The 27,856-nt window shown below is 38.7% G+C and overlaps 1 protein-coding gene across 2 annotated transcripts in view; it reads left to right on the forward strand.

Annotated features, from left to right (window-relative positions):
* LOC100582721 (general transcription factor IIH subunit 2) overlaps positions 1-21,959 on the forward strand; it is a 34,040-nt gene extending 12,081 nt beyond the window's left edge. For both annotated transcript variants that reach the window (XM_003266028.3, XM_030799003.1), the window contains exons 8-16: positions 792-897; positions 7,591-7,681; positions 7,901-7,988; positions 8,629-8,736; positions 11,546-11,609; positions 15,036-15,139; positions 15,694-15,796; positions 19,781-19,820; positions 21,507-21,959. In XM_003266028.3, coding sequence (XP_003266076.2) covers positions 792-897; positions 7,591-7,681; positions 7,901-7,988; positions 8,629-8,736; positions 11,546-11,609; positions 15,036-15,139; positions 15,694-15,796; positions 19,781-19,820; positions 21,507-21,626 — 824 coding nt within the window. In that variant the 3' untranslated portion in view covers positions 21,627-21,959. The remainder of the gene's footprint in view (positions 1-791; positions 898-7,590; positions 7,682-7,900; positions 7,989-8,628; positions 8,737-11,545; positions 11,610-15,035; positions 15,140-15,693; positions 15,797-19,780; positions 19,821-21,506) is intronic.
* Positions 21,960-27,856: the final 5,897 nt, after the last annotated feature.

Consider the following 27,856-nt stretch of genomic DNA (forward strand, 5'->3'; position numbering starts at 1 on the left):
ACATTTCTAAAAACATTTTATTGTTTGTTTTTTGAGATGGAGTTTTGCTGTTGTTGCCCAGGCTGGAGTGCAGTGGTGCAATCTCAGCTTACTGCAACCTCCACCTTCCGGGTTCAAGTGATTCTTGTGCCTCAGCCTCCCTGGTGGCTGGGATTACAGGTGTGTGCCACCATACCCAGCTAATTTTTGCATTTTTAGTACAGATGGGATTTATACCATGTTGGCCAGGTACGTCTTGAACTCCTGACCTCAGGTTATCTGCCCGCCGTGGCCTCCCAGAGTGCTGGGATTACAGGCGTGAGCCACCGCACCTGGCCTTAAAAACATTTTAAATGGCAGTTAAACTCACCATGAAGAGGACATTGTACATAATGTAACTGAAGCAACAATATATGAAGACGTATTTGTAGGTTCACATATGAGCAGGCAAAGACTATGTTACAAGTGCTGCTGGCTACCAGTGATTATTAAACACATGCTGATTTCAGAGATGTTAAAATGTGAAAATGTATTGGTCTTAAAAATGATGAAATATGGAAATACTAAGAGTAAAAAAATGCACTCTAAGTTAGCATTATTTTAAAATATGTATGCTAGTCTATAAGGAGATTATTTGTATTCTGTTTTTCAGTATGAAGTGAGACTGTTTACAAAATATTGCAGATAAAATTCCAACAGAAATATAAATTGAAAGGATTCTGTTCTTTAACATCATAGTTATGTAAATTTTGAGAGAAACGTAAACTTTTTTATATATAGGATTTTATTTAAAGATCTTATTTCTATTTTAGGAAACCCAAGAAAGCATATAACGTCTTTGAAGAAAGCTGTGGATATGACCTGCCATGGAGAGCCATCTCTTTATAATTCCCTAAGCATGGCTATGCAAACTCTAAAGTTAGTATTATATATTATGTATAATTGAATTAGAAGTTTTTTAAACGAGTTAAGTTGAAGTGATGTGTTAATATGGGGCCCATAAACCCAGCTATACCAAAATCGTTAAGTATGAAAATTATGTAATGTCATTTATGATGTTTAGTGTGGTGTTGGTTAGTAATTTTTATTTTACATTTTAGTAAGATATTGTTAAAGTTTTATAAAAATATAATTTAAAACTGTTGGCAGTGTCAATAGTACAAAAATATGTTGATGAAAAAATATTTTATTAAAATGAGATTTAATGTAGTATAATAATTATAAGTTGGTTGTACCTTTATTAACATTTATTAATTTATTTTGAAAGTAATGGCCAAAACCACAATTCCTTTTGCACCAACCTCATATATCTGTAAATTAATAGATATGTCAAGTTCAGCTATATGGAATAGAGCTAAGACCCCAAAGGAAATACTTGGTATAGTTAAAGCTTATATATATATATATTTTTTTTTTTTTTTTAATTTTTTTTTTGTTGAGACAGAGTCTTGCTCTGTCACCCAGGCTGGAGTGCAGTGGCATGATCTCAGCTCACTACAACCTCCACCTTCTGGGTTCAAGCGATTCTTGTGCTTCAGCCTCCCTAGTAGCTGGGATTACAGGTGTGTGCCACCATGCCCAGCCAATTTTTGTATTTTTGGTACAGATGGGGTTTCACCATGTTAGCCAGGCTGGTCTTGAACTCCTGGCCTCAAGCGATCTGCCCACCTCAGCCTCCCTAAAGCTTATATATTTTATCTCTGGATAATCTGACCTGGCTCAGACTTATACCTTTACATAATAGATATTTTTCTAGTTTTGAAGTGGATGAGAAGGAGGCAACACATGTAATAGAGGTAAGTACAGTAGCAGGGTCTACCAGTGAGAGCTGAGAAGATAACAATGAAAATATAAGCAGAAAAGCTATAACTAACTGATAAAATTGCTGCAGAAAGCATAAAAACGTCTATTTAGTATAGGTGAAAACTGGTCACCACAACTTAAAACTCTACAAGCTATCATTTTAATTAAATGGTATACAAGATTAATGTTCATGATTATTACGACTCTGAATTACTATGAGGTTAAATTACAGTAATCCCCCCTTATCTGCAGTTTCACTTTCCAGTTTTAGTTACTCTTGGTCTGAAAAATATTAAATTGAAAACTTCAGTAATAAAGAATTCATAAGATTTAAGTTGTGTGCCATTCTGGATAGCGTGATGAAATCCTACACCTTCCCTCTCTGTCCTGCCCAGGACGTGAATCATCCCTTGGTCCTGTAGATCCTCACAGTATATGCTGCCCACGCATGTAATGGCCTAAGTCATTAGATTAACTATTGTTATTGACTGTCAAAACTATTGCAGTGTTTGTGTTATTTTACTTAATAATGACCCCAAAGTGCAGGAGTAGTGATGCCGGCACATTGTTATAATTGTTCTATTATTAGTTATTGTTGTTAATCTCTTATTGTGCCTAATTTATACATTATTGATCATGGTGTGTATGTAAGGCACACCTCATTTTGTTGCACTTTTATTGCACTTTTCAGATAACTTTTTTTTTACAAACTGACAGTTTATGGCAACTGTGTTGAGCAAGTCTGTTGGTGCCATTTTTTTAACAGCATGTGCTCACTTCATGCTTCTATATCACACTTTGGTAGTTCTTGCAATATTTCAAGCTTTGTAAATTATTGTTATATCTGTTATGGTGATCTGTGCTCAGTGATCTTTGATGTTACTATTATAATTATTTTAGGGCACCACAAACTGGGCCCATATAAGACAACAGACTTAATTGATAAGTGTTATGTGTGTTCTGACTGCTCCACCAACTGGCTGTTTTCCAGTCTCTCTCCCTCTGTTTGGCACCCCCATCTCGTAAGACACAAAAATATTCTAATTACACCAATAATAACCCTCCAGTGGCCTCTGAGTGTTCAAGAGAAAGGAAGAGTTGCAAGTCTCACTTTAAATCAAAAGCTAGAAATGATTGAGCTTAGTGAGGAAGGCATGTCAAAATGCAAGACTGGCTGAAGGCTGGGTCTCTTGTGCTAAACACTTAGTCAAATTGTGAATGCAAAAGTAAAGTTCTTGAAGGAAATTAAAACTGCTGGGCTGGGCGTGATGGCTCTTAGCTGACTGCAACACTTTGGGAGGCTGAGATGGGAGGATCACCTGAGGCCATGAGTTTGAGACCAGCCCTGGTAACATAGCAAGACCCCCATCTCTACCAAAAAAAAAAAAAAAAAAAATTAGCCAGGCACAGTGGCAAGCACCTATGGTCCCTAACTTCTCAGGAGGCTGAGGCAGGAGGATTGAGCCCAGTAGTTTGAGGCTGCAGTGAGCTGTGATTGTGCTACTGTACTCCAGCTTGTATGATAGAGCAACATCCTGTCTCAAAAAAAGAAAAAAATAATGGAAATTCAAAGTGCTGCTTCAGTGGACACATGAATGATAAGAAAGTGAAACAGCTTTATTGCTGATACGGAGAAAGTTTTAATGGTCTAGATGGAAGATTAAAGTAGCCACAACAGTCCATTAAGTCAAATCCTAATCTAAAGCAAGGCTCTAATTTTCTTCAATTCTATGAAGGCTGAGAGCAGTGAGGAAGCTGCAGAAGAAAAGTTTGAAGCTAACAGAGCTGAGCTCATGAGGTTAATGAAAGAAGCCATCTCCAAAACATAAAAGTGCAAGAGGGGCTGGGCGCGGTGGCTCACGCCTGTAATCCCAGCACTTTGGGAGGCTGAGGTGGGTGGATCATGAGGTCAGGAGTTCAAGACCAGTCTGGCTAACATAGTGAAACCCTGTCTCTACTAAAAATACAAAAAATTAGCCAGGTGTGGTAGTGTGCACCTATAATCCCAGCTACTCGGGAGGCTGAGGCAGGAGAATCGCATGAACCCAGGAGGCGGATGTTGCAGTGAGCCGAGATTGCGCCATTGCACTTTAGCCCAGGCAACACTGTGAAACTCCATCTCAAAAAAAAATAAAAAATAAAAAAGTGCAAGAGGAAGCAGCAAATGCTAATGTAGAAGCTGCAGCAAGTTATCCAGAAGATCTAGCTAAAATAATTGATGAAGGTGACTACACTAAATACCAAATTTTCTTTTTCTTTTTTGTTTTTGAGACAGGGTCTCGCTCTGTCACCCACGTTAGAGTGCAGTGGTGCAATCATGGATCACTGCAGCTTCAAACTCCCAGGCTCAAGCTATTCTCCCAGCCCCCCAAGTAGCAGGGACTACAGGCATGTGCCACCACACCCAGCTGATTTTTGTTGTTGTTGTTGTAGAGGTAGGGTTTCACCACATTGCTCAGCTGGTCTTGAACTCCTGGGCTCAAGCAGTCCCCCTGCCTCCCAAAGTGCTGGGATTACAAGCGTGAGCCACTGCACCTGGCCTCATATTTTCAATGTAGATGAAACAGCCCTCTGTTGGAAGAAGATGCCATCTAGGATTTTCATAGCTAGAAGAAGTGAATGCCTGGTTTCAGAGCTTCATGGGCTAGGCTTCCTCTCGTTAGGGGCTAATATAGCTGGTGACTTGATGTTGGCACCAATGTTTGTTACCATTCTGAAAATCCTAGAGTGCTTATGAATTATGCTAAATCTATTCAGTCTGTGCTCTGCAAATGGAATAACAAAGCCCAAATAACAGCACATCTGTTTACAGCATGGGCTTACTGAATATTTTAAGCCCATTGTTGAGATATATCTCAGAAAAAAGACTTATTTCAAAATATTATTGCTCATTAACAATGCACCCAGTCACCCAAGAGCTCTAATTGAGATGTACAAGGAGATTAATGTTATTTTCATGTCTACGAACATAGCACTCATTCTGCAACCCTTGGATAAAGGAATACTTTGAACTTTCACATCTTGATTATTTAAGAAATACATATCATAAGGCTGTGACTGCCATAGATGGATCTGAGCAAAGTACATTGAAAACCTTCTGGAAAGAATTCACCATTCTAAATGCCATTCATAGAAGGAGGTCAAAATATCTACACTGGCTGGGCATGGTGGCTCATGCCTGTAATCCCAGCACATTGGGAGGCCGAGGCGGGTGGATCACTTGAGGTCAGGAGTCCAAGACTAGTCTGGCCAACATGGTGAAACCCCGTCCTCACTAAAAATACAGAAATTATCTGGACATGGTTGCGCACACCTGTAATCCCAGGTACTGGGGAGGCTAAGGCAGGAGAATTGCTTGAACCCAGGAGGCGGAGGTTGCAGTGAGCCGAGATCGTGCCACTGCACTCCAGCCTGGGTGGCAGAGCAAGAATCAGTCTCAAAAAAAAAAAAAAGAATATCCCATAAACTTAGTTGATAAAACATCAGTGGGATTTCAAAGGAATGACTCGCATTTTGAAAGAGGTACTACTATGAATAAAATGCTACCACACAGCATTTGCATTCCTTTCATGAAAGGAAGAGTTGACCCATGTAGCAAACTACTTTGTCTTATTTTAAGAAATTGCCATAGCCAGGCCGGGCGCGGTGGCTCACGCTTGTAATCCCAGCACTTTGGGAGGCCGAGGCGGGCGGATCACGAGGTCAGGAGATCGAGATCATGGTGAAACCCCGTCTACTAAAAATACAAAAAATTAGCCGGGCGTGGTGGCGGGCGCCTGTAGTCCCAGCTACTCGGAGAGGCTGAGGCAGGAGAATGGCGTGAACCCAGGAGGCGGAGCTTGCAGTGAGCCGAGATTGCGCCACTGCACTCCAGCCTGGGCAACAGAGCGAGACTCCGTCTTAAAATAAATAAATAAATAAATAAAAATAAAAAATAAAAAAAAAGAAATTGCCATAGCCACCTCACCCTTAAGAAAGCACCACTCTGATCAGTCAGCAGCCATCAGTATCAAGGCAAGACTCTCCATCAACAAAAAGATATTAACTGACAGCTCAGTCGATTTTTAGCAATAAAGTATTTTTCATAAAGGTGTGTACTTTTTTTAGATATAATGCTGTTGCACACTTATTAGACTATAGTATAGTGCAAACACAACTTTTTATTTATTTATTTATTTATTTATTTATTTTTGAGATGGAGTCTCGCTCTGTCGCCCAGGCTGGAGTGCAGAGGCACTATGTCGGCTCACTGTAAGCTCCGCCTCCCGGGTTCACACCATTCTCCCGCCTCAGCCTCCTGAGCAGCTGGGACTACAGGCGCCTGCCACCACGCCCGGCTAATTTTTTTGTATTTTTAGTAGAGACGGGGTTTCACCGTGTTAGCCAGGATGGTCTCGATCTCCTGACCTCATGATCTGCCTGCTTCAGCCTCCCAAAGTGCTGGGAATACAGGCGTGAGCCACCACCCCCGGCCGTAAACAGAACTTTTATATACACTAGGAAACCTGAAAGTTCATGTGACTTGCTTTATTGCAAATATTTATTGTGATATTTGCTTTATTGCTGTGGTCTGGAACCAACCCTGCAGTATCTCCAAGGTATGCCTGTATAGGGAAAAACATGGCATAATCAGCCCTCCGAATCCTGGGTTCTGCTTCTGTGAATTCGATCAACCACACATCAAAAATATTTGGAAAAAAATTGTACCTGTACTGAACAAATAGACATTTTTTCTTGTCATTATCCCCTAAATAATAGAGGATAACAATTATTTACATAGTATACATTGTATTAGGTATTATCAGTAATCCAGAGATGACTTAAAATATATGGGAGGATGTGCATAGGTTATATGCAAATACTATGCCATTTTGTATCTGGGACTTGAACATCTGCAGATTTTGGTATCCATAGGAGGGCCTGAAATCAATCCCCCAAGGATACCAAAAGACAATTGTATATATAGGGTTCAGTACTATCCTTGATTTCAGGTACCCACTGGGGGTCTTAGAATGTATCCTCTGCAGATAAGAGGGGACTACTATATAGTCTTTGAGAAAGAAGTGTGTGTTACTATTTTGAAGCCACACCTATACACTTTAAAGCTGAGCCATATGATATTGCCACATTTTAGTTTAAAGTTTATCCATATATTGCTGTATTTTTTATTGTATACTTTAGACTTTGTATGAAACAAACCTACTAGAATGTAAGCTTAATGATGTCTGGAACATTGTCAGTCTTGTTTATCACTCTATCCCCAGAACTTGAGAGTACTCAGTAAATATTTATTAAATGTATTTTAATAAACATTTATTAAATGTATAAATTTGTATAAAAATATAAATTTTTATACATTTAAAAAAATTTATATATATTATATACATATAAAATATGTATATTTTTATACATAAAAATATATATTATATACATATAAAATATAATTATATAAAAATATATAATGTATATGTAAATACATTATATAAATATAATGTGTACATTTATATAATATATAAAATGTAATATAAATATATATAATATATATAATATACATATAAAAATATACATGTAAAAAATGTATAAAATTGTTAATTATCAATTAACAATTTTTTGAAGTCCATAGCTCATTTTAGAAAAATTTACATTAGTGTTTAAAATATACTCACAACCTTTCCTTGCATTGTTGAAACAAATGAGGTATTCTATAGTCTAAATGTGTAATCCTATGTTTACTATTCTTTCTGGGTAAATTTTTTGGTAGTATAATTTGTTGTACCTAATTGGAGTGTATTTTATCTTTCTTTTAAGACACATGCCCGGACATACAAGTCGAGAAGTACTAATCATCTTTAGCAGCCTTACAACTTGCGATCCATCTAATATTTATGATCTAATCAAGGTAGACCAAAAAGTCAAAACCAAAGTTACAACTGTAAAGAGAATTCTGTAGCAAATTTATTTTTATATACATATTTTTTTTGTATGTATGATTCATCTTTGTGGTAGATGTAGTGAATTTATTACTAGTTTTCACAGCATTCTTTATTTTTCAAATACATTAAATCTTAAATGTTTTTCTTCTTTCCTAAAACTATCTATCTACTTGGATTTTATGAAGACCCTAAAGGCAGCTAAAATTAGAGTATCTGTTATTGGATTGTCTGCAGAAGTTCGCGTTTGCACTGTACTTGCTCGTGAAACTGGTGGTATGTATATAATTTATTTAATATTTGTTCATAATTACTGTGTAGGAAATAATTTATTAATTAAATTAGGATGTTTTAATCTGTTCTGAGCTACTAAAGTAGTCTAAAATATGGGCAGTCATCTTAAATATATCATTGATTCCATAAGAAATAATCTCAAAATGCAAAGAGTTTTCAGTACTTATGTCAGTATTTAGAGAAAGTATTATAACTCTTGGAAAGCTGGAAATTTTACTGTATGTAATTCTTTATAAAGATTTTATAACTTTCTTTAATTAAATTCTAATTACAGGCCAGGCATGATGGCTCGTGCCTGTAATCCCAACATTTTGGTAGGCCAAGGCAGGAGAATCACTTGAGGCCAGAAGTTTGAGATCAGTCTGGTTAACATAGTGAGACCTGTCTCTATTTATATGTTAAAATAATAATAATAGTAATAATAATCAATTGTAATTACAGTTATTCCTAGAGAAGTTGATTTCGATATATTATTTAAATAAGGTTTTAAAAGTGATAATTTAGCTAAAATCATTATTTTGAAAATTTACATTTTCAGATGATAAAACTTTTACAGAATTACATAGAACGTATAGTTCGTTATGTCTATGAAGCTGTTTTTTTTCCCTTTTCATCTTATTAGGCACATACCATGTTATTTTAGATGAAAGCCATTACAAAGAGTTGCTCACACATCATGTTAGTCCTCCTCCTGCTAGCTCAAGTTCTGAATGCTCACTTATTCGTATGGGTAAGTGTTTTTATGTTCTTAAAAAATACATATCTAGGCTCTCTATTTTCATTTGTACAAGTTATTTTAATATTCAAGAATTTTTAAAGAAAAAATATGCTTGTTGAAGCAATTTTGGAAAGTACAGGGAAGTGGAAAAAAAAATAATTAAAACTACCAGTAGTCCTGTCACCCAGAAAATACTGTTGGCTTTCTTTATTTTTAAGGCTAGAAAAGTACAAACTATGTTTATAGAAAAATACTTATATTAAGCCGGGCTCAGTGGCTCACACCTGTAATCCCTGCACTTTGGGAGGCCAAGGTGGGCGGATCTTGAGGTCAGGAAGTCGAGACCGTCCTGGCTAACACAGTGAAACCCCATCTCTACTAAAAATACAAAAAATTAGCCGGGCGTGGTGGCGGGTGCCTGTAATCCTAGCTCCTCGGGAGGCTGAGGCAGGAGAATGGCGTGAACCCAGGAGGCGGAGCTGGCAATGAGCCGAGATAGCGCCACTGCACTCTAGCCTGGGTGACAGGGCGAGACTCTGTCTCAAAAAAGAAAAAAAAAGAAAAATACTTATATTAAGAAATTTTTAAAATAAGCTACAAAGGCTGGGCGTGGTGGCTCATGCCTGTAATCCCAGCACTTTGGGAGGCCGAGGCTAGCGGATCACCTGAGGTCAGGAGTTTGAGAACACCCTAGCCAACATGGCGAAACCCTGTCTCTACTAAAAATTACAAAAAAATGGCTGGGCATGGTGGCAGATGTCTGTAATCCCAGCTACTCAGGAGGTTGAGGCAGGAGAATCGCCTGAACTTGGGAAACAGTTTGCCATGAGCTGAGATTGCGCCACTGCACTCCAGTCTGGGTGACAGAGCGAGACTCTGTCTCAAAAAAAAATAAAATAAAAATAAAATAAGCTACAAAATTCTCTGTACTGTATGATCAAAGCTGTGTAATACAAACTGTGCAAAGACAAAACTTGCAGGGAAGTACACCAAATTGCCCAAAGGAGGGGAAATTATTGGTTTTGGATCACTTTTTTTTTTTCCTTTTTTTTTTTTTGAGATGGAGTCTCACTCTATTGCCTAGGCTGGAGTGCAATGCCACGATCTCAGCTCACTGCAACCTCCGCTTCCCAGGTTCAAGCAATTCTCCTGCCTCAGCCTCCCGAGTAGCTAGGATTACAGGCAGGCACCACCACGCCCAGCTAATTTTTGTATTTTTAGTAGAGACAGGGTTTCACCATGTTGGCCAGGCTTGTCTTGAACTTCTGACCTTGTGATCCGCCTGCTTCGGCCTCCCAAAGTGCTGGGATTACAGGCTTGAGCCACTGTGCCCGGCCTTGGATCACTTTTTTAAAATGTTATTTTCTTCTATTTTACAAAAATGTTACAATGAAAATTTATTACATTTATATTGAAAAAAAGTATAACTTTTAAATAGAAAAAGAATCTCCTTATTTCATATATATATTTTTAAATGTTAATGAAATAGAATGCTTTTCTACTTTTGGCATTTTATATTACTAGTCGACCTCTCTTTTCCACAGTCTTCTCATGTGTTTAATGATGTCAGTAACTATCTACCTTATTGTGTGTTTCAAGGATTGAGTTAATACAGATGATGCATTTAGAATAATGCTTGATGTAAACATTCAATACATTTTAGATCTTATGTTTAGCTAATCTTTTTGATTTACTGATATGTTTTCTTATTTCGTTTTAAAGTTATTTAAATTTATAATTTATTTATTAGAGTCCTTTAGGAATGTTAACCCTTCTCAGTCACCTGATGCAAATATTTTTCTTGTTGGTTATTTGCCTTTACTTTTATTTGTTTTGATATGTAGATACATTTAAATTTTTTATGTAATATATCTTTTTAAAAATGGTTTCTGTTTTTCCTGAACATGTTTTCAGAATTTAAAATTATATATGGAAGGCCGGGCGCGGTGGCTCACGCTTGTAATCCCAGCACTTTGGGAGGCCGAGGCGGGCGGATCACGAGGTCAGGAGATCGAGACCACGGTGAAACCCCGTCTCTACTAAAAATACAAAAAATTAGCCGGGCGTGGTGGCGGGCGCCTGTAGTCCCAGCTACTCGGAGAGGCTGAGGCAGGAGAATGATGTGAACCCGGGAGGCGGAGCTCGTAGTGAGCTGAGATTGTGTCACTGCACTCCAGCCTGGGTGACAGAGCGAGACTCCGTCTCAAAAAAAAAAAAAAATTATATATGGAAAACAAATTACATGAAAGATTTGAGCATTTCAAAATTTTAAACATAAAAAGTCTAAACTTAGATAAAATGAAGGTGTACTATGATATCTTCAGTTGTATCAGAAATGATGTAAAAATTACAACCTCTTTAAAAAGTAGTGTTAATCATTATTAAGTTAGAAAATATATAGCTGGGCATGGTGGCAGATGCCTGTAATCCCAGCTACTTGGGAAGCTGAGGTGGGAGAATCGCTTGAACCCAGGCAGTGGAGGATGCAGTGAGCCAAGATCACGCCACTGCACCCCTGCCTGGGTGACAGAACAAGACTCCATCTCAAAAAAAAAAAAAAAAAAAAATATATATATATATATATATATATATATATGAACTTCAGAATCTGAGGTCATATATAGACAGGTGTTTCCTCTACTTTTTCTTGTAGCTTGGAATTAGTCAGTTTCATCATGCTGTCATAAGCTTATCTGAAAGGCGGTAAAGTGATATTTTGTACAACTTCATTGGCTATTTGATAAGAACATTTTTAGGTTCTTAGTCCTAGAATTCTGCTGTTTGCTTGGAAAAAGAAAGTAATACATTTTCTTCTATGAAGGATTTCCTCAGCACACCATTGCTTCTTTATCTGACCAGGATGCAAAACCCTCTTTCAGCATGGCGTAAGTAAAGACCTTGAAAATATCAGTGATAATGTTTTTACATTTTTAATTCCTTTTTTTAAGTTATAAATTCAAAAGATAGGCAATGAAGACTCTCTCTATATACTTGTATGGAGTGATCTTCAGGATATATTACTAAGTAAAATAGTTAAGTTTGAGAGAATTTTGTAGTATGCTACTAGTCACCTAAAAAGAAAGTAGAGATGTAAGTGGATATATATACTTGTTTATGTTAATAATAAAAACAATACTATGGAAATAATAAAAACTTAAAAGGGGTAGAGGGGGAAGTTGTTTTTTTTTTAATGTTTACCTCAGTGAGTGTGTAGGGAAAAGCAAAGCGATAGACCCTAGACTTTTCTGAATGCATCACTTAATGATAGGAATACGTTCTAAGAAATGTGTCATTAGGTGATACCATCATTGTGCAAACATCACAGAGTGCACTTACACAAACCTAGATAGTGTAGCCTACTAACATCGCAATTATATGGTATAGCCTATTGCTCCTAGGCTGCACACCTGTACAGCATATTGTGTATTGAATAATGTAGGCAATTGTAACGTAACACTTAGTGTTTGTGTAACTAAACACAGAAAAGGTGCAACTAAAATGTGGTATTATCTTATGGGACCACTGTCATATATCTGGTCCATCATTGACCAAAATATTATATAGAATATTACTGTACCTTGTTTTAACTTCAGAGCTTTGTATTTTACATAATTATAAAACAAATTTAAGAGAGTAATTCTTAAAAATCACAAGCAAGATTTCTGCCTCCAGCCAAAAAGGTGTAACAGGGACTAGATTTACCCTCCTGTCAAAAAAAGCAGACAAAATATATAAAACAGTGGTTTTTAGACATTGAACAGCAAGCCTTGCCGATAATGATCCCTGAAAGAAAGGAAACAAATGAGATGGGCCCTAAGAGCACTCCAGCTTACTGCCCGGATGGAATTTCCAGGCTGCAGACAGAGGCTAGAGATGTTGTTGAGTTGAAGAAACAAAGTTCATCTTTCAAGGAGGCTGAGATGGCGATAATTTTGCAGGTCAGTGTACTGGAGAGGAAAAATCTGCACAGAGAGAACTCTCTGGGGAGCTGCAGAGACTTGCTCATGAGTCAGCAGTTGAGTGTTGATCAGCACTTTTGTGTGAGGATACTACTGGAAGTCAGGGAAAGAATCACTGGAAAGCAGCAGACAGAACAATTCCCAGAGCTTACACAGAGAACATTCATGTTCTCACCAGTCTGTATGAAAATACCTCTTAACATGACAGGCATTGAATAGAGTCCACAGTAATGGGATCAAATTAATTCTATCACAAGAACTGGAACCAGAGGGGAAAAAAAAAAAAAAAGAAAAGAAAAATCTAGACTAACAGCTGTTCTGGACCAGCCTAACAAAGCTTAAAAGCAAGTTTTGAAGAGATTAAACTATTTCCAAGTTAATGAAGTATATTCTAGAACAAACCCTTAAATATTTAAGGGAATACAAAAAAAAAAGAAAAAATCCAGCACCCAAAACAAAGCAAAATTCACAATCCCTGGCAGAAATTACCAGCGATGCAAAGGAAAATATGACCCATAAAACGGAGAAAAATCACAGAATGGAAACATACCCAGAAATAACCCAGTTGGTAGAATTAATAGACAAAGGCTTGGGTGCGGTAGCTCATGCCTGTAATCCTAGCACTTTGGGAGGCTCAGGTGGGCGAATCACTTGAGCCCAGGAGTTTGAGATCAGCCTAGCCAACATGGCAAAACCCATCTCTACTAAAAACACAAAAATTAGCCAGGCCTGGTGGTGCATGCCGGTAATCCCAGCTACTCGGGAGGCTGAGGTACAAGAATCACTTGAACCCAGGAGGTAGAGGTTGCAGTGAGCTGAGATCGTGCCATTGCACTCCAGCCTGGGTGACAGAGCGAGACTCTTATCTAAAAAAAAAAGAAAAGAAAAAAGTTAGTAGACAGAGATGTTAGGACAACAATTATAAATGTACTCTGTACAGGATATTAGAGAACATGAGAATGGTAAGAAGAGATATGGAAGGTATAAAAAAGACCCAAATCAAACTTCTAGTGATGAAGAATACAGTGTTTTAGATGAAAAATATATTGGCTGGGATTAACAGCAGATTAGACACTGCAGAAGAAACAATTAGTGAATTCAAAGATAGTAATAGAAACTTTAAAAATGAAGAGAAGGGCCGGGTGTAGTGGCTCACATCTGTAATCACCGCACTTTGGGAGGCCGAGGCAGGTGGATCACTTGAGACCAGGAGTTTGAGACCAGCCTGGCCAACATGATGAAACCCCATCTCTACTAAAAATACAGAAATTAGCTGGGCGTGATAGCACGTGCCTGTAATCCCAGCTACTCAGGAAGCCAAGGCACGAGAATTGCTTGAACCTGGGAGGCGGAGGTTGCAGTGAGTTGAGATTGCGCCACTGCACTCCAGCTTGGGCAACAGAGTGAGACTCTGTCTCAAAAAAAAAATAAAAAAACTGAAGGGGGGAAAATGAATGTAGCATAATTGAGCTATAAGACATACTCACAGATTTAAAAATAGACTTTTAGGCCAGGCATGGTGGCTCACACCTATAATCCCAGCAGTTTGGGAAGCTGAGGCAGGTGGATCACTTGAGGCACGGAATTCAAGACCAGCAACATAGTAAGACCCCCATCTCTACAAAAAGTTACAATTTTTTTTTTTTTTTTTTTTTTTGAGACGGAGTCTCGCTCTGTCGCCCAGGCTGGAGTGCAGTGGCGCACTCTCGGTTCACTGCAAGCTCCGCCTCCCGGGTTCACGCCATTCTCCTGCCTCAGCCTCTCCGAGTAGCTGGGACTACAGGCGCCCGCCACCACGCCCAGCTAATTTTTTTGTATTTTTAGTAGAGACAGGGTTTCACTGTGGTCTCGATCTCCTGACCTCGTGATCCGCCCACCTCGGCCTCCCAAAGTGCTGGGATTACAAGCGTGAGCCACCGCGCCCGGCCATAAATTTTTTTTAAATATAGACTTCTTTTGGTTTTTTTTTGAGATGGAATTTCACTCTTGTCACCCAGGCTGGAGTGCAGTGGTGCAATCTCAGCTCATTGCAACCTCAGCCTCCTGGGTTCAAGCAATTCTGCTTCAGCCTCCGAGGTAGCTGGGATTACAGGTGCCTGGCTAATTTTTGTATTTTTTAGTAGAGACGGGGCTTCACCATGTTGACCAGGCTGGTCTTGAACTCCTGACCTCGTGATCCACCCGCCTTGGCCTCCCAAAGTGCTGGGATTACAGGTGTGAGCCACTGCGCCCGGCCAAAAACACAGACTTTTAAATAGATTTTTAAATAATGTCAATATTTTAAGGTCACGATAGTGTGCTTTCCTGCTCTAACTTTTCAGATCATTATATATTACCTTTCTCCCCCTACAGGCATTTGGATGGCAATACCGAGCCAGGGCTTACATTAGGAGGTTATTTCTGCCCACAATGTCGGGCAAAGTACTGTGAGCTACCTGTTGAATGTAAAATCTGTGGTAAGAAACCAACTATTCATTATTCAGTAAATCTTGAATGACTTCTTATCTGTATTGCTGCTAAAATTAATGTAAATGTTAAGTTATTCCTATGTTTCTGGATTTAATCTGTGCAAAGAAAGATAGATTACTTTTTAAATTGAGTGCCCAGTACTCCACTTCCAGGTATAAATGTAGCATTCTAGTTCCTGATCCTCTTTCTGAAAAAAGTATATTCTTTAAAGGCAGTGCAGTAGATGTAGTAGACATTTTTCCATCTCTTTCCTTTATAAAGTAAATATATATAAGAATGAAGAATTAAACTAATAGAATTGTCGAATTTTATTTCATTTATAATATAAGTAAGCAAATAGACCAAGACAGGTTGGTTACACACTTAGTGACAGAACTAAGACTCCATCCTACAATCTTCTGTTACAGCCACAGGTAAAATTAATAACTGCCATCCTAAAAGAAACTGAAAATATTGTGCTGAAGTTACATCTTTTGGCTTTTCAGCTGTTGTCTTCATGAGGTTTGGACTACTCAACATGTCTCTCTGCTTAATGTGTTAGGTCTTACTTTGGTGTCTGCTCCCCACTTGGCACGGTCTTACCATCATTTGTTTCCTTTGGATGCTTTTCAAGAAATTCTCCTAGAAGAACATAATGGAGAAAGGTATTTCAGTTTGGACTAATTTATATCTGTTATAAGTGGTAAGCTAATGTTTGAATAGATTGTTACTACCTTAAAAAATAATCCGATTAACTTGGACAAGAGTACTTCTAATACGGAAAATGAGACAAAGAATGCCATGGTTATGATTGAAATGACTCATTGCTAAATAGACCTGAATCTCCAGAAGCCAAATAATTTCACTAAACCCACCTATGTATAAATAAGGGTGATGATTGTACTACTAAATCAGTTTTCCAGAAGGAAAAGAAAAAAAGCCCTGATTGGTAGTATTTGCTGATTTCCATGGTTTGAATACTCCCACCATGGCCAGTTTTTAGCTACCAATTAATAACCAGCTCTCTTGAATACATATTTAACAATATATCCTTTTGAGCCAGTACAATCCAGTCATAGCACACTCCTGAAAATAAGAGGCTCATTCAGCACTTTGGGAGGCTGAGGTGGGAGGGTCACTTGAGGCCAGGATTTGAAGACTAGCCTGGGCAACATAGTGAGACAGCGTCCTTAAAAAAGAAAAAAAAAAGCCGGGCACAGTGGCTCATGCCTGTAATCCCAGCACTTTTGGAGGCCAAGGCAGGCGGATCACCTGAGGTAGGAGTTCAACACCAGCGTGAACAACATGGAGAAACCCCATCTCTACTAAAAATACAAAATTAGCCCAGTGTGGTGGCGCATACCTGTAATCCCAGCTACTCAGGAGGCTAAGTCAGGAGAATCACCTGAACTCGAGAGGCAGAGGTTGCAGTGAGCCAAGATCGTGCCATTGCACTCCAGCCTGGGCAACAAGAGCGAAACTCCGTCTCAAAAAAAAAAAAAAAAAAAAACCTGGCATAACATAATTTATCTAAAATCTTTAAGTATTTTTATGAATGCTATTTGTGTGAAATACAACAAATAAGGTCTGAAATAGAGGTAGTCAATCTTTTATAGAATAGTTTTCAGAAAATAAAGATTTACTACTTTTAAGAACATCTAGGATCAGCTGGGTGCGGTGGCTCACGCCTGTAATCCCAGCACTTTGGGAGACTGAGGCAGGTGGATCACTTGAGGTCAGCGGTTCAAGACCAGCCTGGTCAACATGGTGAAACACTGTCTCTACTAAAAATACAAAAATTAGCCGGGTGTGGTGGGAGGTGCCTGTAATCCCCAGCTACTCAGTAGGCTGAGGCAGGAGAATCACTTGCACCTGGGAGGCAGAGGTTGCAGTGAGCCAAGATCACACCATTGCACTCCAGCTGGGCGACAAGAGTGAAACTCAATCAAAAAAAAAAAAAAAAAAAAAACATCCAGGATTTAGGAATCACATTAAACACTTACTGGCTAGCAGAAGACAATTATGTATCCATCTTGCTTTTCACACTTAAATCATTTGGAAGTCATTTAGTATCACCATATCTAGATCAATGTTGTTTTTGAAATTGTTGCATATTTCACATAATTATGGTTTATATAACTAATTGCTTCCTGTTGGATATTTAAGATTTTTTTTTGCTATTAACAAATAATGCTTATATCTATATTTTTGAACACTTGTACAAGTATAAATTAATGGTAAATTCCTAGAGGTAAAATTACTGAGTCAAGAGTTTTACGTGTTTCATGAATTTTGATAGATATTGTAAAGTTATTCTTCAAAGAAGTTTCATTTATTGTTTTCCCACATTTAGCCAACGTTAGGTATTATGAAACTTTTTATATTGGCCAAAACTCACAGGCAAAAGAAAAAAAAAGTCTCATTGTTTTAGCTTGGTATTTATTTGCTTATGGTTGAGGTTAAATATAGTAGAAAAGAAAAACCCAGTACTATAGAAGATAGAGGTGAAGAAATATTCCAGAAAGTACAATAAAAGGAGTAAAATAAAGAGGTTCAAATAGGACAGTAAAGATAAGAATACTGGTGGATTTATCCAGAAGGTCCAATATGAGAATGATATCAGAAAAAAAGAAAAAAAGTAGGATAGAAAATCATCAAAGACATAGTTCAAAGACATTTTCTATTGAAGGACAGAACTTTCTAGATTGAAAGGGCCTGTTGGCTGGGAAGGGCGGCTCATAGCTTTAATCCTTGCACTTTGGGAGGCCGAGACTGGGGGATCACTTGAGACCAGGAGTTCCAGGCCAGCCTGGGTCACACAGCAAGACCTCATCTCTACAACAAAGATAAAAGAAAGGGACTGCCAAGTGCCTAATGTATTGAAGGAAGGCAGACTCCATAATTATGAAATTTCAGAATACACAATAAATCATTAACCCTAAACATTTCCAGAGAGGAAAAACTAGGTCACACACAAAGGTACTGGAATTAAAATTGTTTGGCTTCTCATTAGCCACACTGGATGCAGAGAGGGAGCAGTCACCTTCAAAGTTTATAGTGAAAATTGTTACCAAGTTAGATACCCAAACAAGCTATCAGTTAAGTGTAGGTAGAATAAAGACATTTTCAGACTTGTAAGGTCTCAAAAAGAGATTTTTCTGGGGAAGGTCTGGAAGAGGTAGGTGATTCAAAGGAACTGAGAAAGAGAGTGACATGGGATCTAGTAATATGTATCTAATTCAAAACAGGCTGAAGAACGGCCTAGGATGATGGTAAGGAGAAATTCCAGAATGATACCTGTGTGTCACATATGGGGAACCGTCCAGTTTGGAGACAGTCAGAATGCTCCAGGAGAGAGATCACTAAGGGGATGAAAACTGCAGAACTCCTGATGTGTTTGAACATATTGAGAGGACAGTTAGACTATTCCGGAGAAGACTGGGCCTGAATTAGTGTCAATTACATAGGAAACTAACCTTGGGAATAGCAACACAGTATTTCCAGGAAAAAAATGTTTTAAATAGGGAAAAACTTATGGCTTAGCTGAGAATATTTTTATAGGCATGGTAAACTAAACATTGATTATTGTTCTATCCAAAAGGAAGACTTAACTATGTAGAAAGAATTGAGAATGACACTAGTTACATATTTATGCATTACTGGGTTCAAGATGGTTGAAAGAGAATTAAATTCTCTTCTTTCATAGTTGGAAATTCATAGCCAATAACTGTGAAGGATCACAAAGTAGCACTTATTAGAATAAGTGGCTATCAAACAAAAGCTTGAAAGTGCTTCTGGCTGGGCATGATGGCTCATGCCTATAATCCTAACACTTTGGGGAGCCAAGATGGGAGGATTGCTTGAGCCCAGGCATTCGAGACCAGCCTCAATAAAAGGTCTAAATATAGCGAGACCCTGCCTCAATAAAAAACTAGCCAGGCATGGAGATGTATGCCTGTAGTTCCAGCTACTCAGGAGGCTGAGGCAGGAGGATCACTTGAACCCAGGAGGTTGAGGCTATAGTGAGCTGTGATAGCACCTCTGCACTCCAGCCTTTGAGACAAAGCAAGACCCTGACTAGAAAAAAAAGAAAAATAAAGCATGCTCACATTTAACCTTAATTAAAATATAAACTAAATTTTGGGCTGTCAGATGACCCTGTATATACTGTGGAATTTTTTTTAATTATTGGTATTCTTTTTTTTTTTTTTTTTTTTTTTTGAGACGGAGTTTTGCTCCCGTTGCTCAGTGTGGAGTGCAATGACACCATCTCGGCTCACTGCAACCTCTGCCTCCTGGGTTCAAGCAATTCTCCTGCCTCAGCCTCCCGAGTAGCTGGGATTACAGGCGCCTGCCATCACGCCCAGCTAATTTTTGTATTTTTAGTAGAAACGGGGTTTCGCCATGTTGGCCAGGCTGGTCACGAACTCCCAACCTCAGATGATCCACCTGCCTCGGCCTCCCAAAGTGCTGGGATTACAGGCATGAGTCACCATGCCTGGCCTATTGGTATTCTTAACTCTTTTTCCTGAAAGTCATGTGTGAAGACAAGTACATATTATTTAAAGGATCCTAGTTATTGAGATTTTGCTGAACTATTTTAATGAGTGAATTCTAAGAAAAAACTGATTGTTAAACTTTTTTTTCAGATTTTGTTATGGATGTCAGGGGGAATTGAAAGACCAACATGTAAGTTCTTTGGCTTTCTTAATATTAAGTAATGTACAAGAAATATTGAAATAAATGATACTATAAGTTTTCAACAGGTTGTTAAAGACCAGGCTCATATCAGTTTATTTCTTGTCAAGATAATGACAACAGATGAAGGTAAAATGGGAACAAAATAGTTTAAATAGTAGTTTTGTTATTGTGCATTCTAATTTTTGCTATAAAGATATTTTGTAATTCATCTTTTTAAAAAATTTTTTTCTTCTTTTTTTAAATTCTTTGATTGTTTTGTCTACTTTGGTACACCCTTGTAAAACATGTAATTTGTCTTTAGCTTTCAAGCTAAACTGCATTTAGTCTTAAAGTATTTAAAATATTTTCTTCATATTATACTTTAAGCTGTGTGATAACACATTGGAGTTGTTTAAGGTGGCCACAGATAATAGGTGATTCTTCCATTATGCCAATGAGAAAATATTTTTTTAAAGTTTGAAGAGGGCCAACTTTAATATATAAACTGGTATAGATGTAAATAATATGGATCACTGTCTAGCTTTAATTTTTAATTTAGTTACATGTTCTTATTTAAAACTATATATAAAATAATAATTAGAAGTATTGCTATTCCACAGTAACAATTTATAAAGTAATTTTATTAAATTTTATATACCTCTTTGACATCAGTAGCTTCCTCTTAACTGGAACCACTTTTTGAATCATTTGACAGTTTTTTGGTTTTATTTTCTGAGACAGACTCTTGCTCTGTCACCCAGGTTGCAGTGCCGTGATGCGATCTTGGCTCACTGCAACCTCTGCCTCCCAAGTTCAAGTGATTCTCGTGCCTAGCCTCCCAAGAAGCTGGGATTATAGGCGTGCACCACCATGCCCAGCCAATTTTTGTATTTTTAGTAGAGACTGGGTTTCACCATGTTGACCAGCTGGTCTTGAACTCCTGGGCTCAAGCAATCTGCCTGCCTTGGCCTCCCAAAGTGCTGGGATTACAGGCATGAGCCACCACACCCGGCCTCATTTGAGTTTTTAAGAATAGTTCATTGTCTGTGTTGTTTGAGATTTATTTATTCATTCATTTTATTTTTTATTTTTTATCCAAAGCCAAATACTTCTGAGATTTAGTGATTTTTCAATCTGTGTATGAAGCTGCCCTGGAAATTTTATCCCAAGGTGCAAGTACTCATATATGTAATGCTGAAAAAACAAATGTAGTTTTTTACTTTCTGTTTGTCTTATCTGTGTCATTTGACATATTTTTTTAAAGGTTTACTTGAAAGGGAAATATAACTTTTGCAATTGTGAGGTCATTCCCTAAGAATAACTAAATCTATGTTAAATTTTTATGCTTCTCTTTTTAATTGAATCAATCAGGTGGTCTTGCTAAGCATTCAAAAGTAGCGCTGGTTTGAAGCTCATATGTCTTTCCTAAATCTTAGAATGAAATAATTGAGAGTGAACTATAATAGAATAGACTTTAAAGACTCAAAAACAAAATCATTCCTTCATTTCTAAGGGACAGTTTTGGGGAAAAATTAATTGCCTTAGATTTGAGAATATAGAGTACATTGGAAGTAATAAAGTAGGTAGTGGGAAAAAATTGGTAGAGATATAAAAGAGCAAAGCACACCTTGAATGTCATCTAGCTGTGCTGTAATTAACTTTTGGAAACTATCACTTTTCTTCTTTTCACTACAGGTTTATGTTTGTGCTGTGTGCCAAAATGTTTTCTGTGTGGACTGTGATGTTTTTGTTCATGATTCTCTACACTGTTGCCCTGGCTGTATTCATAAGATTCCAGCTTCTTCAGGTGTTTGATTCCAGCATGTAGTATGCATTGTATGTGTTAAAAAGAAATTTGCAACTGTGAATAAAATGACTTCTTTAGAAGAAGCTTCATTTAAAACATGAAAGGATAATCTGACTTAAGAAACTTTTTACTAAGAAAAGGTAATGTTTTATTAAATTTTAAATTTGTGTTGTCACAGAAATACCTGAAATTCAGTAGTACTTCATTCAATTAATTTTGTTTTCTATTATTTTGAGTTATACTGTTTTCAAAGTCATTATGCAGTATGTATAAACTATTTATAATAATTAAATTGGTGTGATAATTTTATGTTTTTATAGTTGAATACAGAATCTTTATGATTTATGTTAATTCATTAATTTAGTGTAAGAAGAAAGTTAAGTCTAAACATAAATTCAGTGTAAGATGAAAATTTATCAATAGTTATGAAATTAGGCTGGGCGCTGTGGCTCACGCCTGTAATCACAACACTTTGGGAGGCTGAGGTGGGCAGATCACCTGAGGTCAGGAGTTCAAGACCAGCCTGGCCAACGTGGTGAAACCCTGTCACTACTAAAAATACAAAAAATAATTAGCTGGGCATGGTGGTTCATGCCTGTAGTCCCAGCTACTTGGGAGGCTGAGGTAGGAGAATCGCTTGAACCCAGGAGGTGGAGGTTGCAGTGAGCCGAGATTGTGCCACTGCACTCCACCCTAGAGTGAGACTCCATCTCAAAAAAAAAAAAAGTTATGAAATTAATACATATGAAATGATGTACTGCTACATCCACCAAAGAGGTCTTTCTAGGTTTAACCAAACATCTGGAATATGTTTATCAAGTTAGTATATCTGAAATTATTTGTGGCTATGACCAACAGAAGTCACTTCACATTAAACATTCAAACTCACAGGACTGCCATGGCCATACTTGGTATCCGCTTACTCAAAAGGATATTAAACAGAAACAACAGCCTGCCAGCACAGCATCAGTCCTCATTAGCAGTGGAAGTCCTTGTAGCAGTCCACTAGTACAATTTAGGTGCAAGGAGATAAGATCCTCCACAGGCATCAAAGAGCCAGTATCTCTTAACAATTCCATAAACACAGCTTCCAGGGTATCCACAAGGGATGTGTCAATTTGAAGAGTCACTACACTCAGGAAAGCCTAAAGCTTGAACTCTCCATTAGATTATTTGTAGTGCATCCCAATCCAGATACATAACAATTACGAGTTATTTTTACTATAAGCAAAGCTGCCTAAAATCATAGTTGATACTAACCATGGTTAACAGAGCTCTAAAAGTTTGATAGAAAGTGAGATTCAGATCCTTTCACTGTCATGTGCTAAACCTTTTGCTTTACTCTGGGTCATTAGAGAAATTCAGGTGAGAATGTATGATGAAGTCTGTGTTTTAGATTCAATGCAGATATATCATTATAGGCAGAACTCTTTTCTGGTTATACCCAGTTAAGAGTAGATCAGGCTTTCGGCCGAGACGGGCGGATCACGAGGTCCGGAGATCGAGACCATTCTGGCTAACACGGTGAAACCCCGTCTCTACTAAAAATGCAAAAAATTAGCCGGGTGTCGTGGCGGGCGCCTGTAGTCCCAGCTACTCAGAAGGCTGAGACAGAATGGCGTGAACCCGGGAGGCGGAGCTTGCAGTGAGCCGAGATCGCTCCACTGCACTCCAGCCTGGGTGACAGAGCGAGACTCCATCTCAAAAAAAAAAAAAAAAGAGTAAATCAGGCTTTCATAGCAAAGATATGTCTATTTTATGTATATAAACTTCAAGTACTCCAGATTGAGTTTCACTATGAAATTTGTGATTTTTTTTTTTTTGAGATGGAGTCTTGCTCCATCGCCCAGGCTGGAGTGCAGCGGTGTGATCTTGGCTCACTGCAACCTCCACCTCCCGGGCTCAAGCAATTCTCCTGTCTCAGCCTCCTGAGTAGCTGGGACTACAGGCGCCTGCCACCATGCCTAGCTCATTTTTGTATTTTTAGTAGAGATGGGGTTTTACCTTGTTGATCAGGCTGGTCTCCAACTCCTGACCTCAGGTCATCCACCCACCTCGGCCACCGTGCCTGGCCGAAATTTATGATTTTATAACTAAGAATTTTCAGTTAAGAACATTATCAGTGAAGACAACGTAATCCCACCCTGGAGAGTGTATTCAATAAATCTTGAGGGGAGCCCAAGAATATGCATTTCTAATGCGCGTGCACACACACAATGTGATCAGAGTAACAGGAGTTTCTCTCAGGAGTCATACTACATGAGCCTGGACCCAGTGGTTCTTTATGTGGAAACAAATTTCAGCTATAGGTAACCGGTAACTGCTATTTTCTTCCATCTGCTCTGTCAACAAAGGTATCAGTGACTTGCAGGAGATGCCTTTAATACTCTTAGAGCATTCTCTCTCCCCCTATCTGGTTTAGAAGGAAGGCCTTCATTAGTTACCTGTTGAAAAGTTACTAGAACTCTCTATTAGAGACTTACCCTCTTGACCTGATAAAAAGGGATATCCATGTCTCTTTTAACAGCTTTATCTCTTTCTACAGTTTTGGGTGTTTGATAAGGTTAAGGCAAAATTTTAGTTATGCTTAAGGAGGAGTTCTTTTTTTCACAATTACAGAGAAAATTTTGGTTTGTTGAAGATTGCAGAAATAGAAATGGTAATGTAAGACAGTTTTGGCCTTTAATTTTTTTCCTGAAACTCTACAGTATACTACAGTAGTGAAGGAACTATTAACATGAGAGAGCCTTCTGAATAGGATGTCTTTCTGAGTTCCACTATTCGGTTATAAAACTCCTTAATGCTTAAAATTCATTATGAAAATTAGATTTATTTTAAATACTTTCAAGTGTATACATTTTTATTTCATAATTTTTATTCTGTTTGTCTTTTAACTAAAACATTTAGTTCATTTATATTTACTGTGTACATTTTATATTTAATAAACAAATATATTTATTATATTTGTTTATTAAAAGATTACCACTGATATATTTGGGTTTAATCTATTATGTTTATGTTATTGGTTCCAACAATTCCATCTTTCCTTTTTTAAAAAAAAATTTTTTTTTTTTTGAGACGGAGTCTTGCTCTGTCGCCCAGGCTGGAGTGCAGTGGCGCAGTCTCGGCTCACTGCAAGCTCCGCCTGCCGGGTTCATGCCATTCTCCTGCCTTAGCCTCTCCAAGTAGCTGGGACTACAGGCGCCCGCCACCACGCCCGGCTAATTTTTTGTATTTTTAGTAGAGACGGGGTTTCACCGTGGTCTCTATCTCCTGACCTCGTGATCCGCCCGCCTCGGCCTCCCAAAGTGCTGGGATTACAAGCGTGAGCTGCCGTGCCCGGCTTAAATTTTTTTAACTGCATATTTGACACTGTCTGTTCCTTCTTGCCTTCTTTTTGATTACTTACTTTCTACCATTCTGTGTTTTTCCTCACTAGTTTGAAAATTGTATACTTTTTATTCTTTCAGTCGTTACCCTAGAAATTACAACAAACAAAAATTACAACAACAATAAACTACAACAAGAGGAATTTTTTTTTTTGAGATGGAGTCTCACTCTGTCGCCCAGGCTGGAGTGCAGTGGCACGATCTCGGCTTACTGCAAGCTCCGCCTCCCGGCTTCATGCCATTCTCCTGCCTCAGCCTCCCAAGTAGCTGGGACTACAGGCGCCCGCCACCACGCCTGGCTAATTTTTTGTATTTTTAGTGGAGACGGGGTTTCACTGTGTTAGCCAGGATGGTCTCAATCTCCTGACCTCGTGATCCACCTGCCTCGGCCTCCCAAAGTGCTGGGATTACAGGCGTGAGCCACCACACCTGGCCAGCAACAAGAATTTCTTAACTTAGGTCCCCTAGGAAGTAGAACCTGAGGCAAAGATGAAAGTATTGTTACTTTATTAGGGAGGGGCAGATCTAGGGGCAGGGGAGTGTGGAAGAAAAGGGAAAGCAAAGCAAGGAAAAACGTGATGCATTGTGTTACTGCAGTGGCCAGGCTTCATGACAAGCTGTGATGAGATACAGGAGCCTCCCAGCAAGTGTGTTCACTTAGAGTGTGGGGCTTCTCCAGAAGGTTTATAAGGAGAAACTGTCCCTCTGAGCAGTCCATTGAAGAGAGGAAGGAGAAGTAACTTACTTTCCTAAGTTCTTCCATTTCCCATTGATCCTAGTTTGCCCACAGGGCTGTGTCATCTCGTCCTTTAGTAACTGCTCAGGAAGCCAGATCTCGTGCTCAGTGGTGTGGCATTGCATCCGCTTCTAGAAGGATTTCTCAATACTTTATAACTTCCTCATGTTTGTGGTCATGTCTGTGTTCAGCTTTATCTCTAGAATAGTTGGCAAATTCATAGCATGAAATGATTTCATGAGTGGTGACAAAGAAAGGGTGCAATCAGCCCTTGGGGAGTGGGTTAGTGGAATCCCAGTCCTGAGGCCATTAGTGGGTGGCAGAGTTTAGGAGAAAAGGTAAGAAGTTTCAGTCCTCGGGCCCTGTAGTAAGGAGAAAAAGGGTACAGGAGGTTGTCACACTTCTGAGAAGTAGTATTAGAGTCCCCTAGTATCCGCTTTGGATCCAGTTCTGTAAGGGCAAAGGGTTCATTATTTCCAGGTAATCTAAGTCTGTTCGGGGGAGAAGTATTACAAGATGGACTGGGGACTCGGCTGGGATCCTGATGGGATCTAAATTATTGATTTCACCTGACTGAATTGCTATTTGCATCACACCTCAGGACTCTGGAAACAATACACAATTTGCCCATTCATTAATTTATTAATTCACTCAACAAACTTGTACATCTGCCATGAGTCTGACACAGTCCTAGTTATCAGGGATGTAGATAGTCAAAAGCAGATGTAAACCTAACCTCATGCATCTGTGAATCTCCCCATCTAAAAAGACACAGCCTTGTAAAGAAGCTTGTGTGAAAGTGCTAAGGACATGCCAAGTGTTACGGGGATGCAGGAGAGGTGCGGTAAAATGGATTGGGAGGCAGCTCAGATGTCTAAAGGGGTCAGGCAGACAGTGCAGATAAGTGAAAGGTGGCCAGTTGATGCAGAGTGGGGACATCTGGAAAGCACCCATCCCATCTAAAGGAGGCAGCCTCTGAGAGGCTGGGGATCAGGGATAGAAGGGAGATATACTTTTCACTGTACATCCTTTTGTATCTTTTAAATTTTGTTACTTAATTCAAAAAAATAAAAAAGTTTTTAAAGTGAGGTAACCATTATTTGGCCTCAGCCTGTTTTTTTCTTCTGGGAATGATACTTAAACTAAAAACTGAATTTTTTGTTTGTTTGTTTGAGACAAGGCCTTGCTTGCTCTGTTCCCCAGGCTGGAGTGCATTGGTGCAATCATGGCTCACTGCAGTCTCGACCTTCTGGACTCAAGTGATGGTCCCACTTCAGACTCCCTAGTAGCTGGGACCACAGGTGTGTGTCACTGTGCCTGGCTAATTTTTAAAAAGTTTTTTTTTGTAGAGACAGTGTCTTCCTATGTTGCCCAGGCTGGTCTTGAACTCCTGAGCTCAAGTAATCTGCACACCTCAGTCTTCCAAAGTGTTAGGATCACAAGCGTGAGCCACCGTGCCCAGCCATAAAAACTGGATTTTTAAAGTGAGTTCTCCCAAGTTTCAGATGTTGGCATCTAATTTAGAAAAACACAGAGGCTAAATAAAACTTATCTTCAGGCCACCAGTTTACAAACTTTGGCCTGGCCTGTCTCTTTTCTATCATTTATCATCAGGGCAGATAATCTTTTAAGTTTCAGGTGTTATACTTTCCTGGGATATACTCCTCTTAGGGGATAATTTATTTATTTTTTGTTTTTGTTTTTGTGACAGTCTTGCTCTGTCAACCAGGTTAGAGTGCAGTGGCACGATCTTGGCTCACTGCAGCCTCCGCCTCCTGGGTTCAGGTGATTGTCCTGCCTCAGCCTCCCGAGTTGCTGGGACTACAGGCATGTGCCACCATGGCCGGCTAATTTTTGTATTTTTAGTAGTGCTGGGGTTTCACCATGTTGGCCAGGCTGGTCTCGGAACTCCTGACCTCAAGTGATCCACCCACCTTGGCCTTCCAAAGTGCTAGGATTACAGGCGTGAGCCACCGTGGCCAGCCTTAGGGGATAATTTGGGTTTTTTGTCTTTCTGTTTTAAATTTAAATTTTTATTTTTTTGAGGCAGTATCACTCTGTGTCTCAGGCTGGAGTGCAATGGCACAGTCAACTCACTGCAGCCTTGAATTCC

Source organism: Nomascus leucogenys, chromosome 18 (genome assembly GCF_006542625.1).
Source record: "Nomascus leucogenys isolate Asia chromosome 18, Asia_NLE_v1, whole genome shotgun sequence".
Taxonomy (NCBI): domain Eukaryota; kingdom Metazoa; phylum Chordata; class Mammalia; order Primates; family Hylobatidae; genus Nomascus; species Nomascus leucogenys.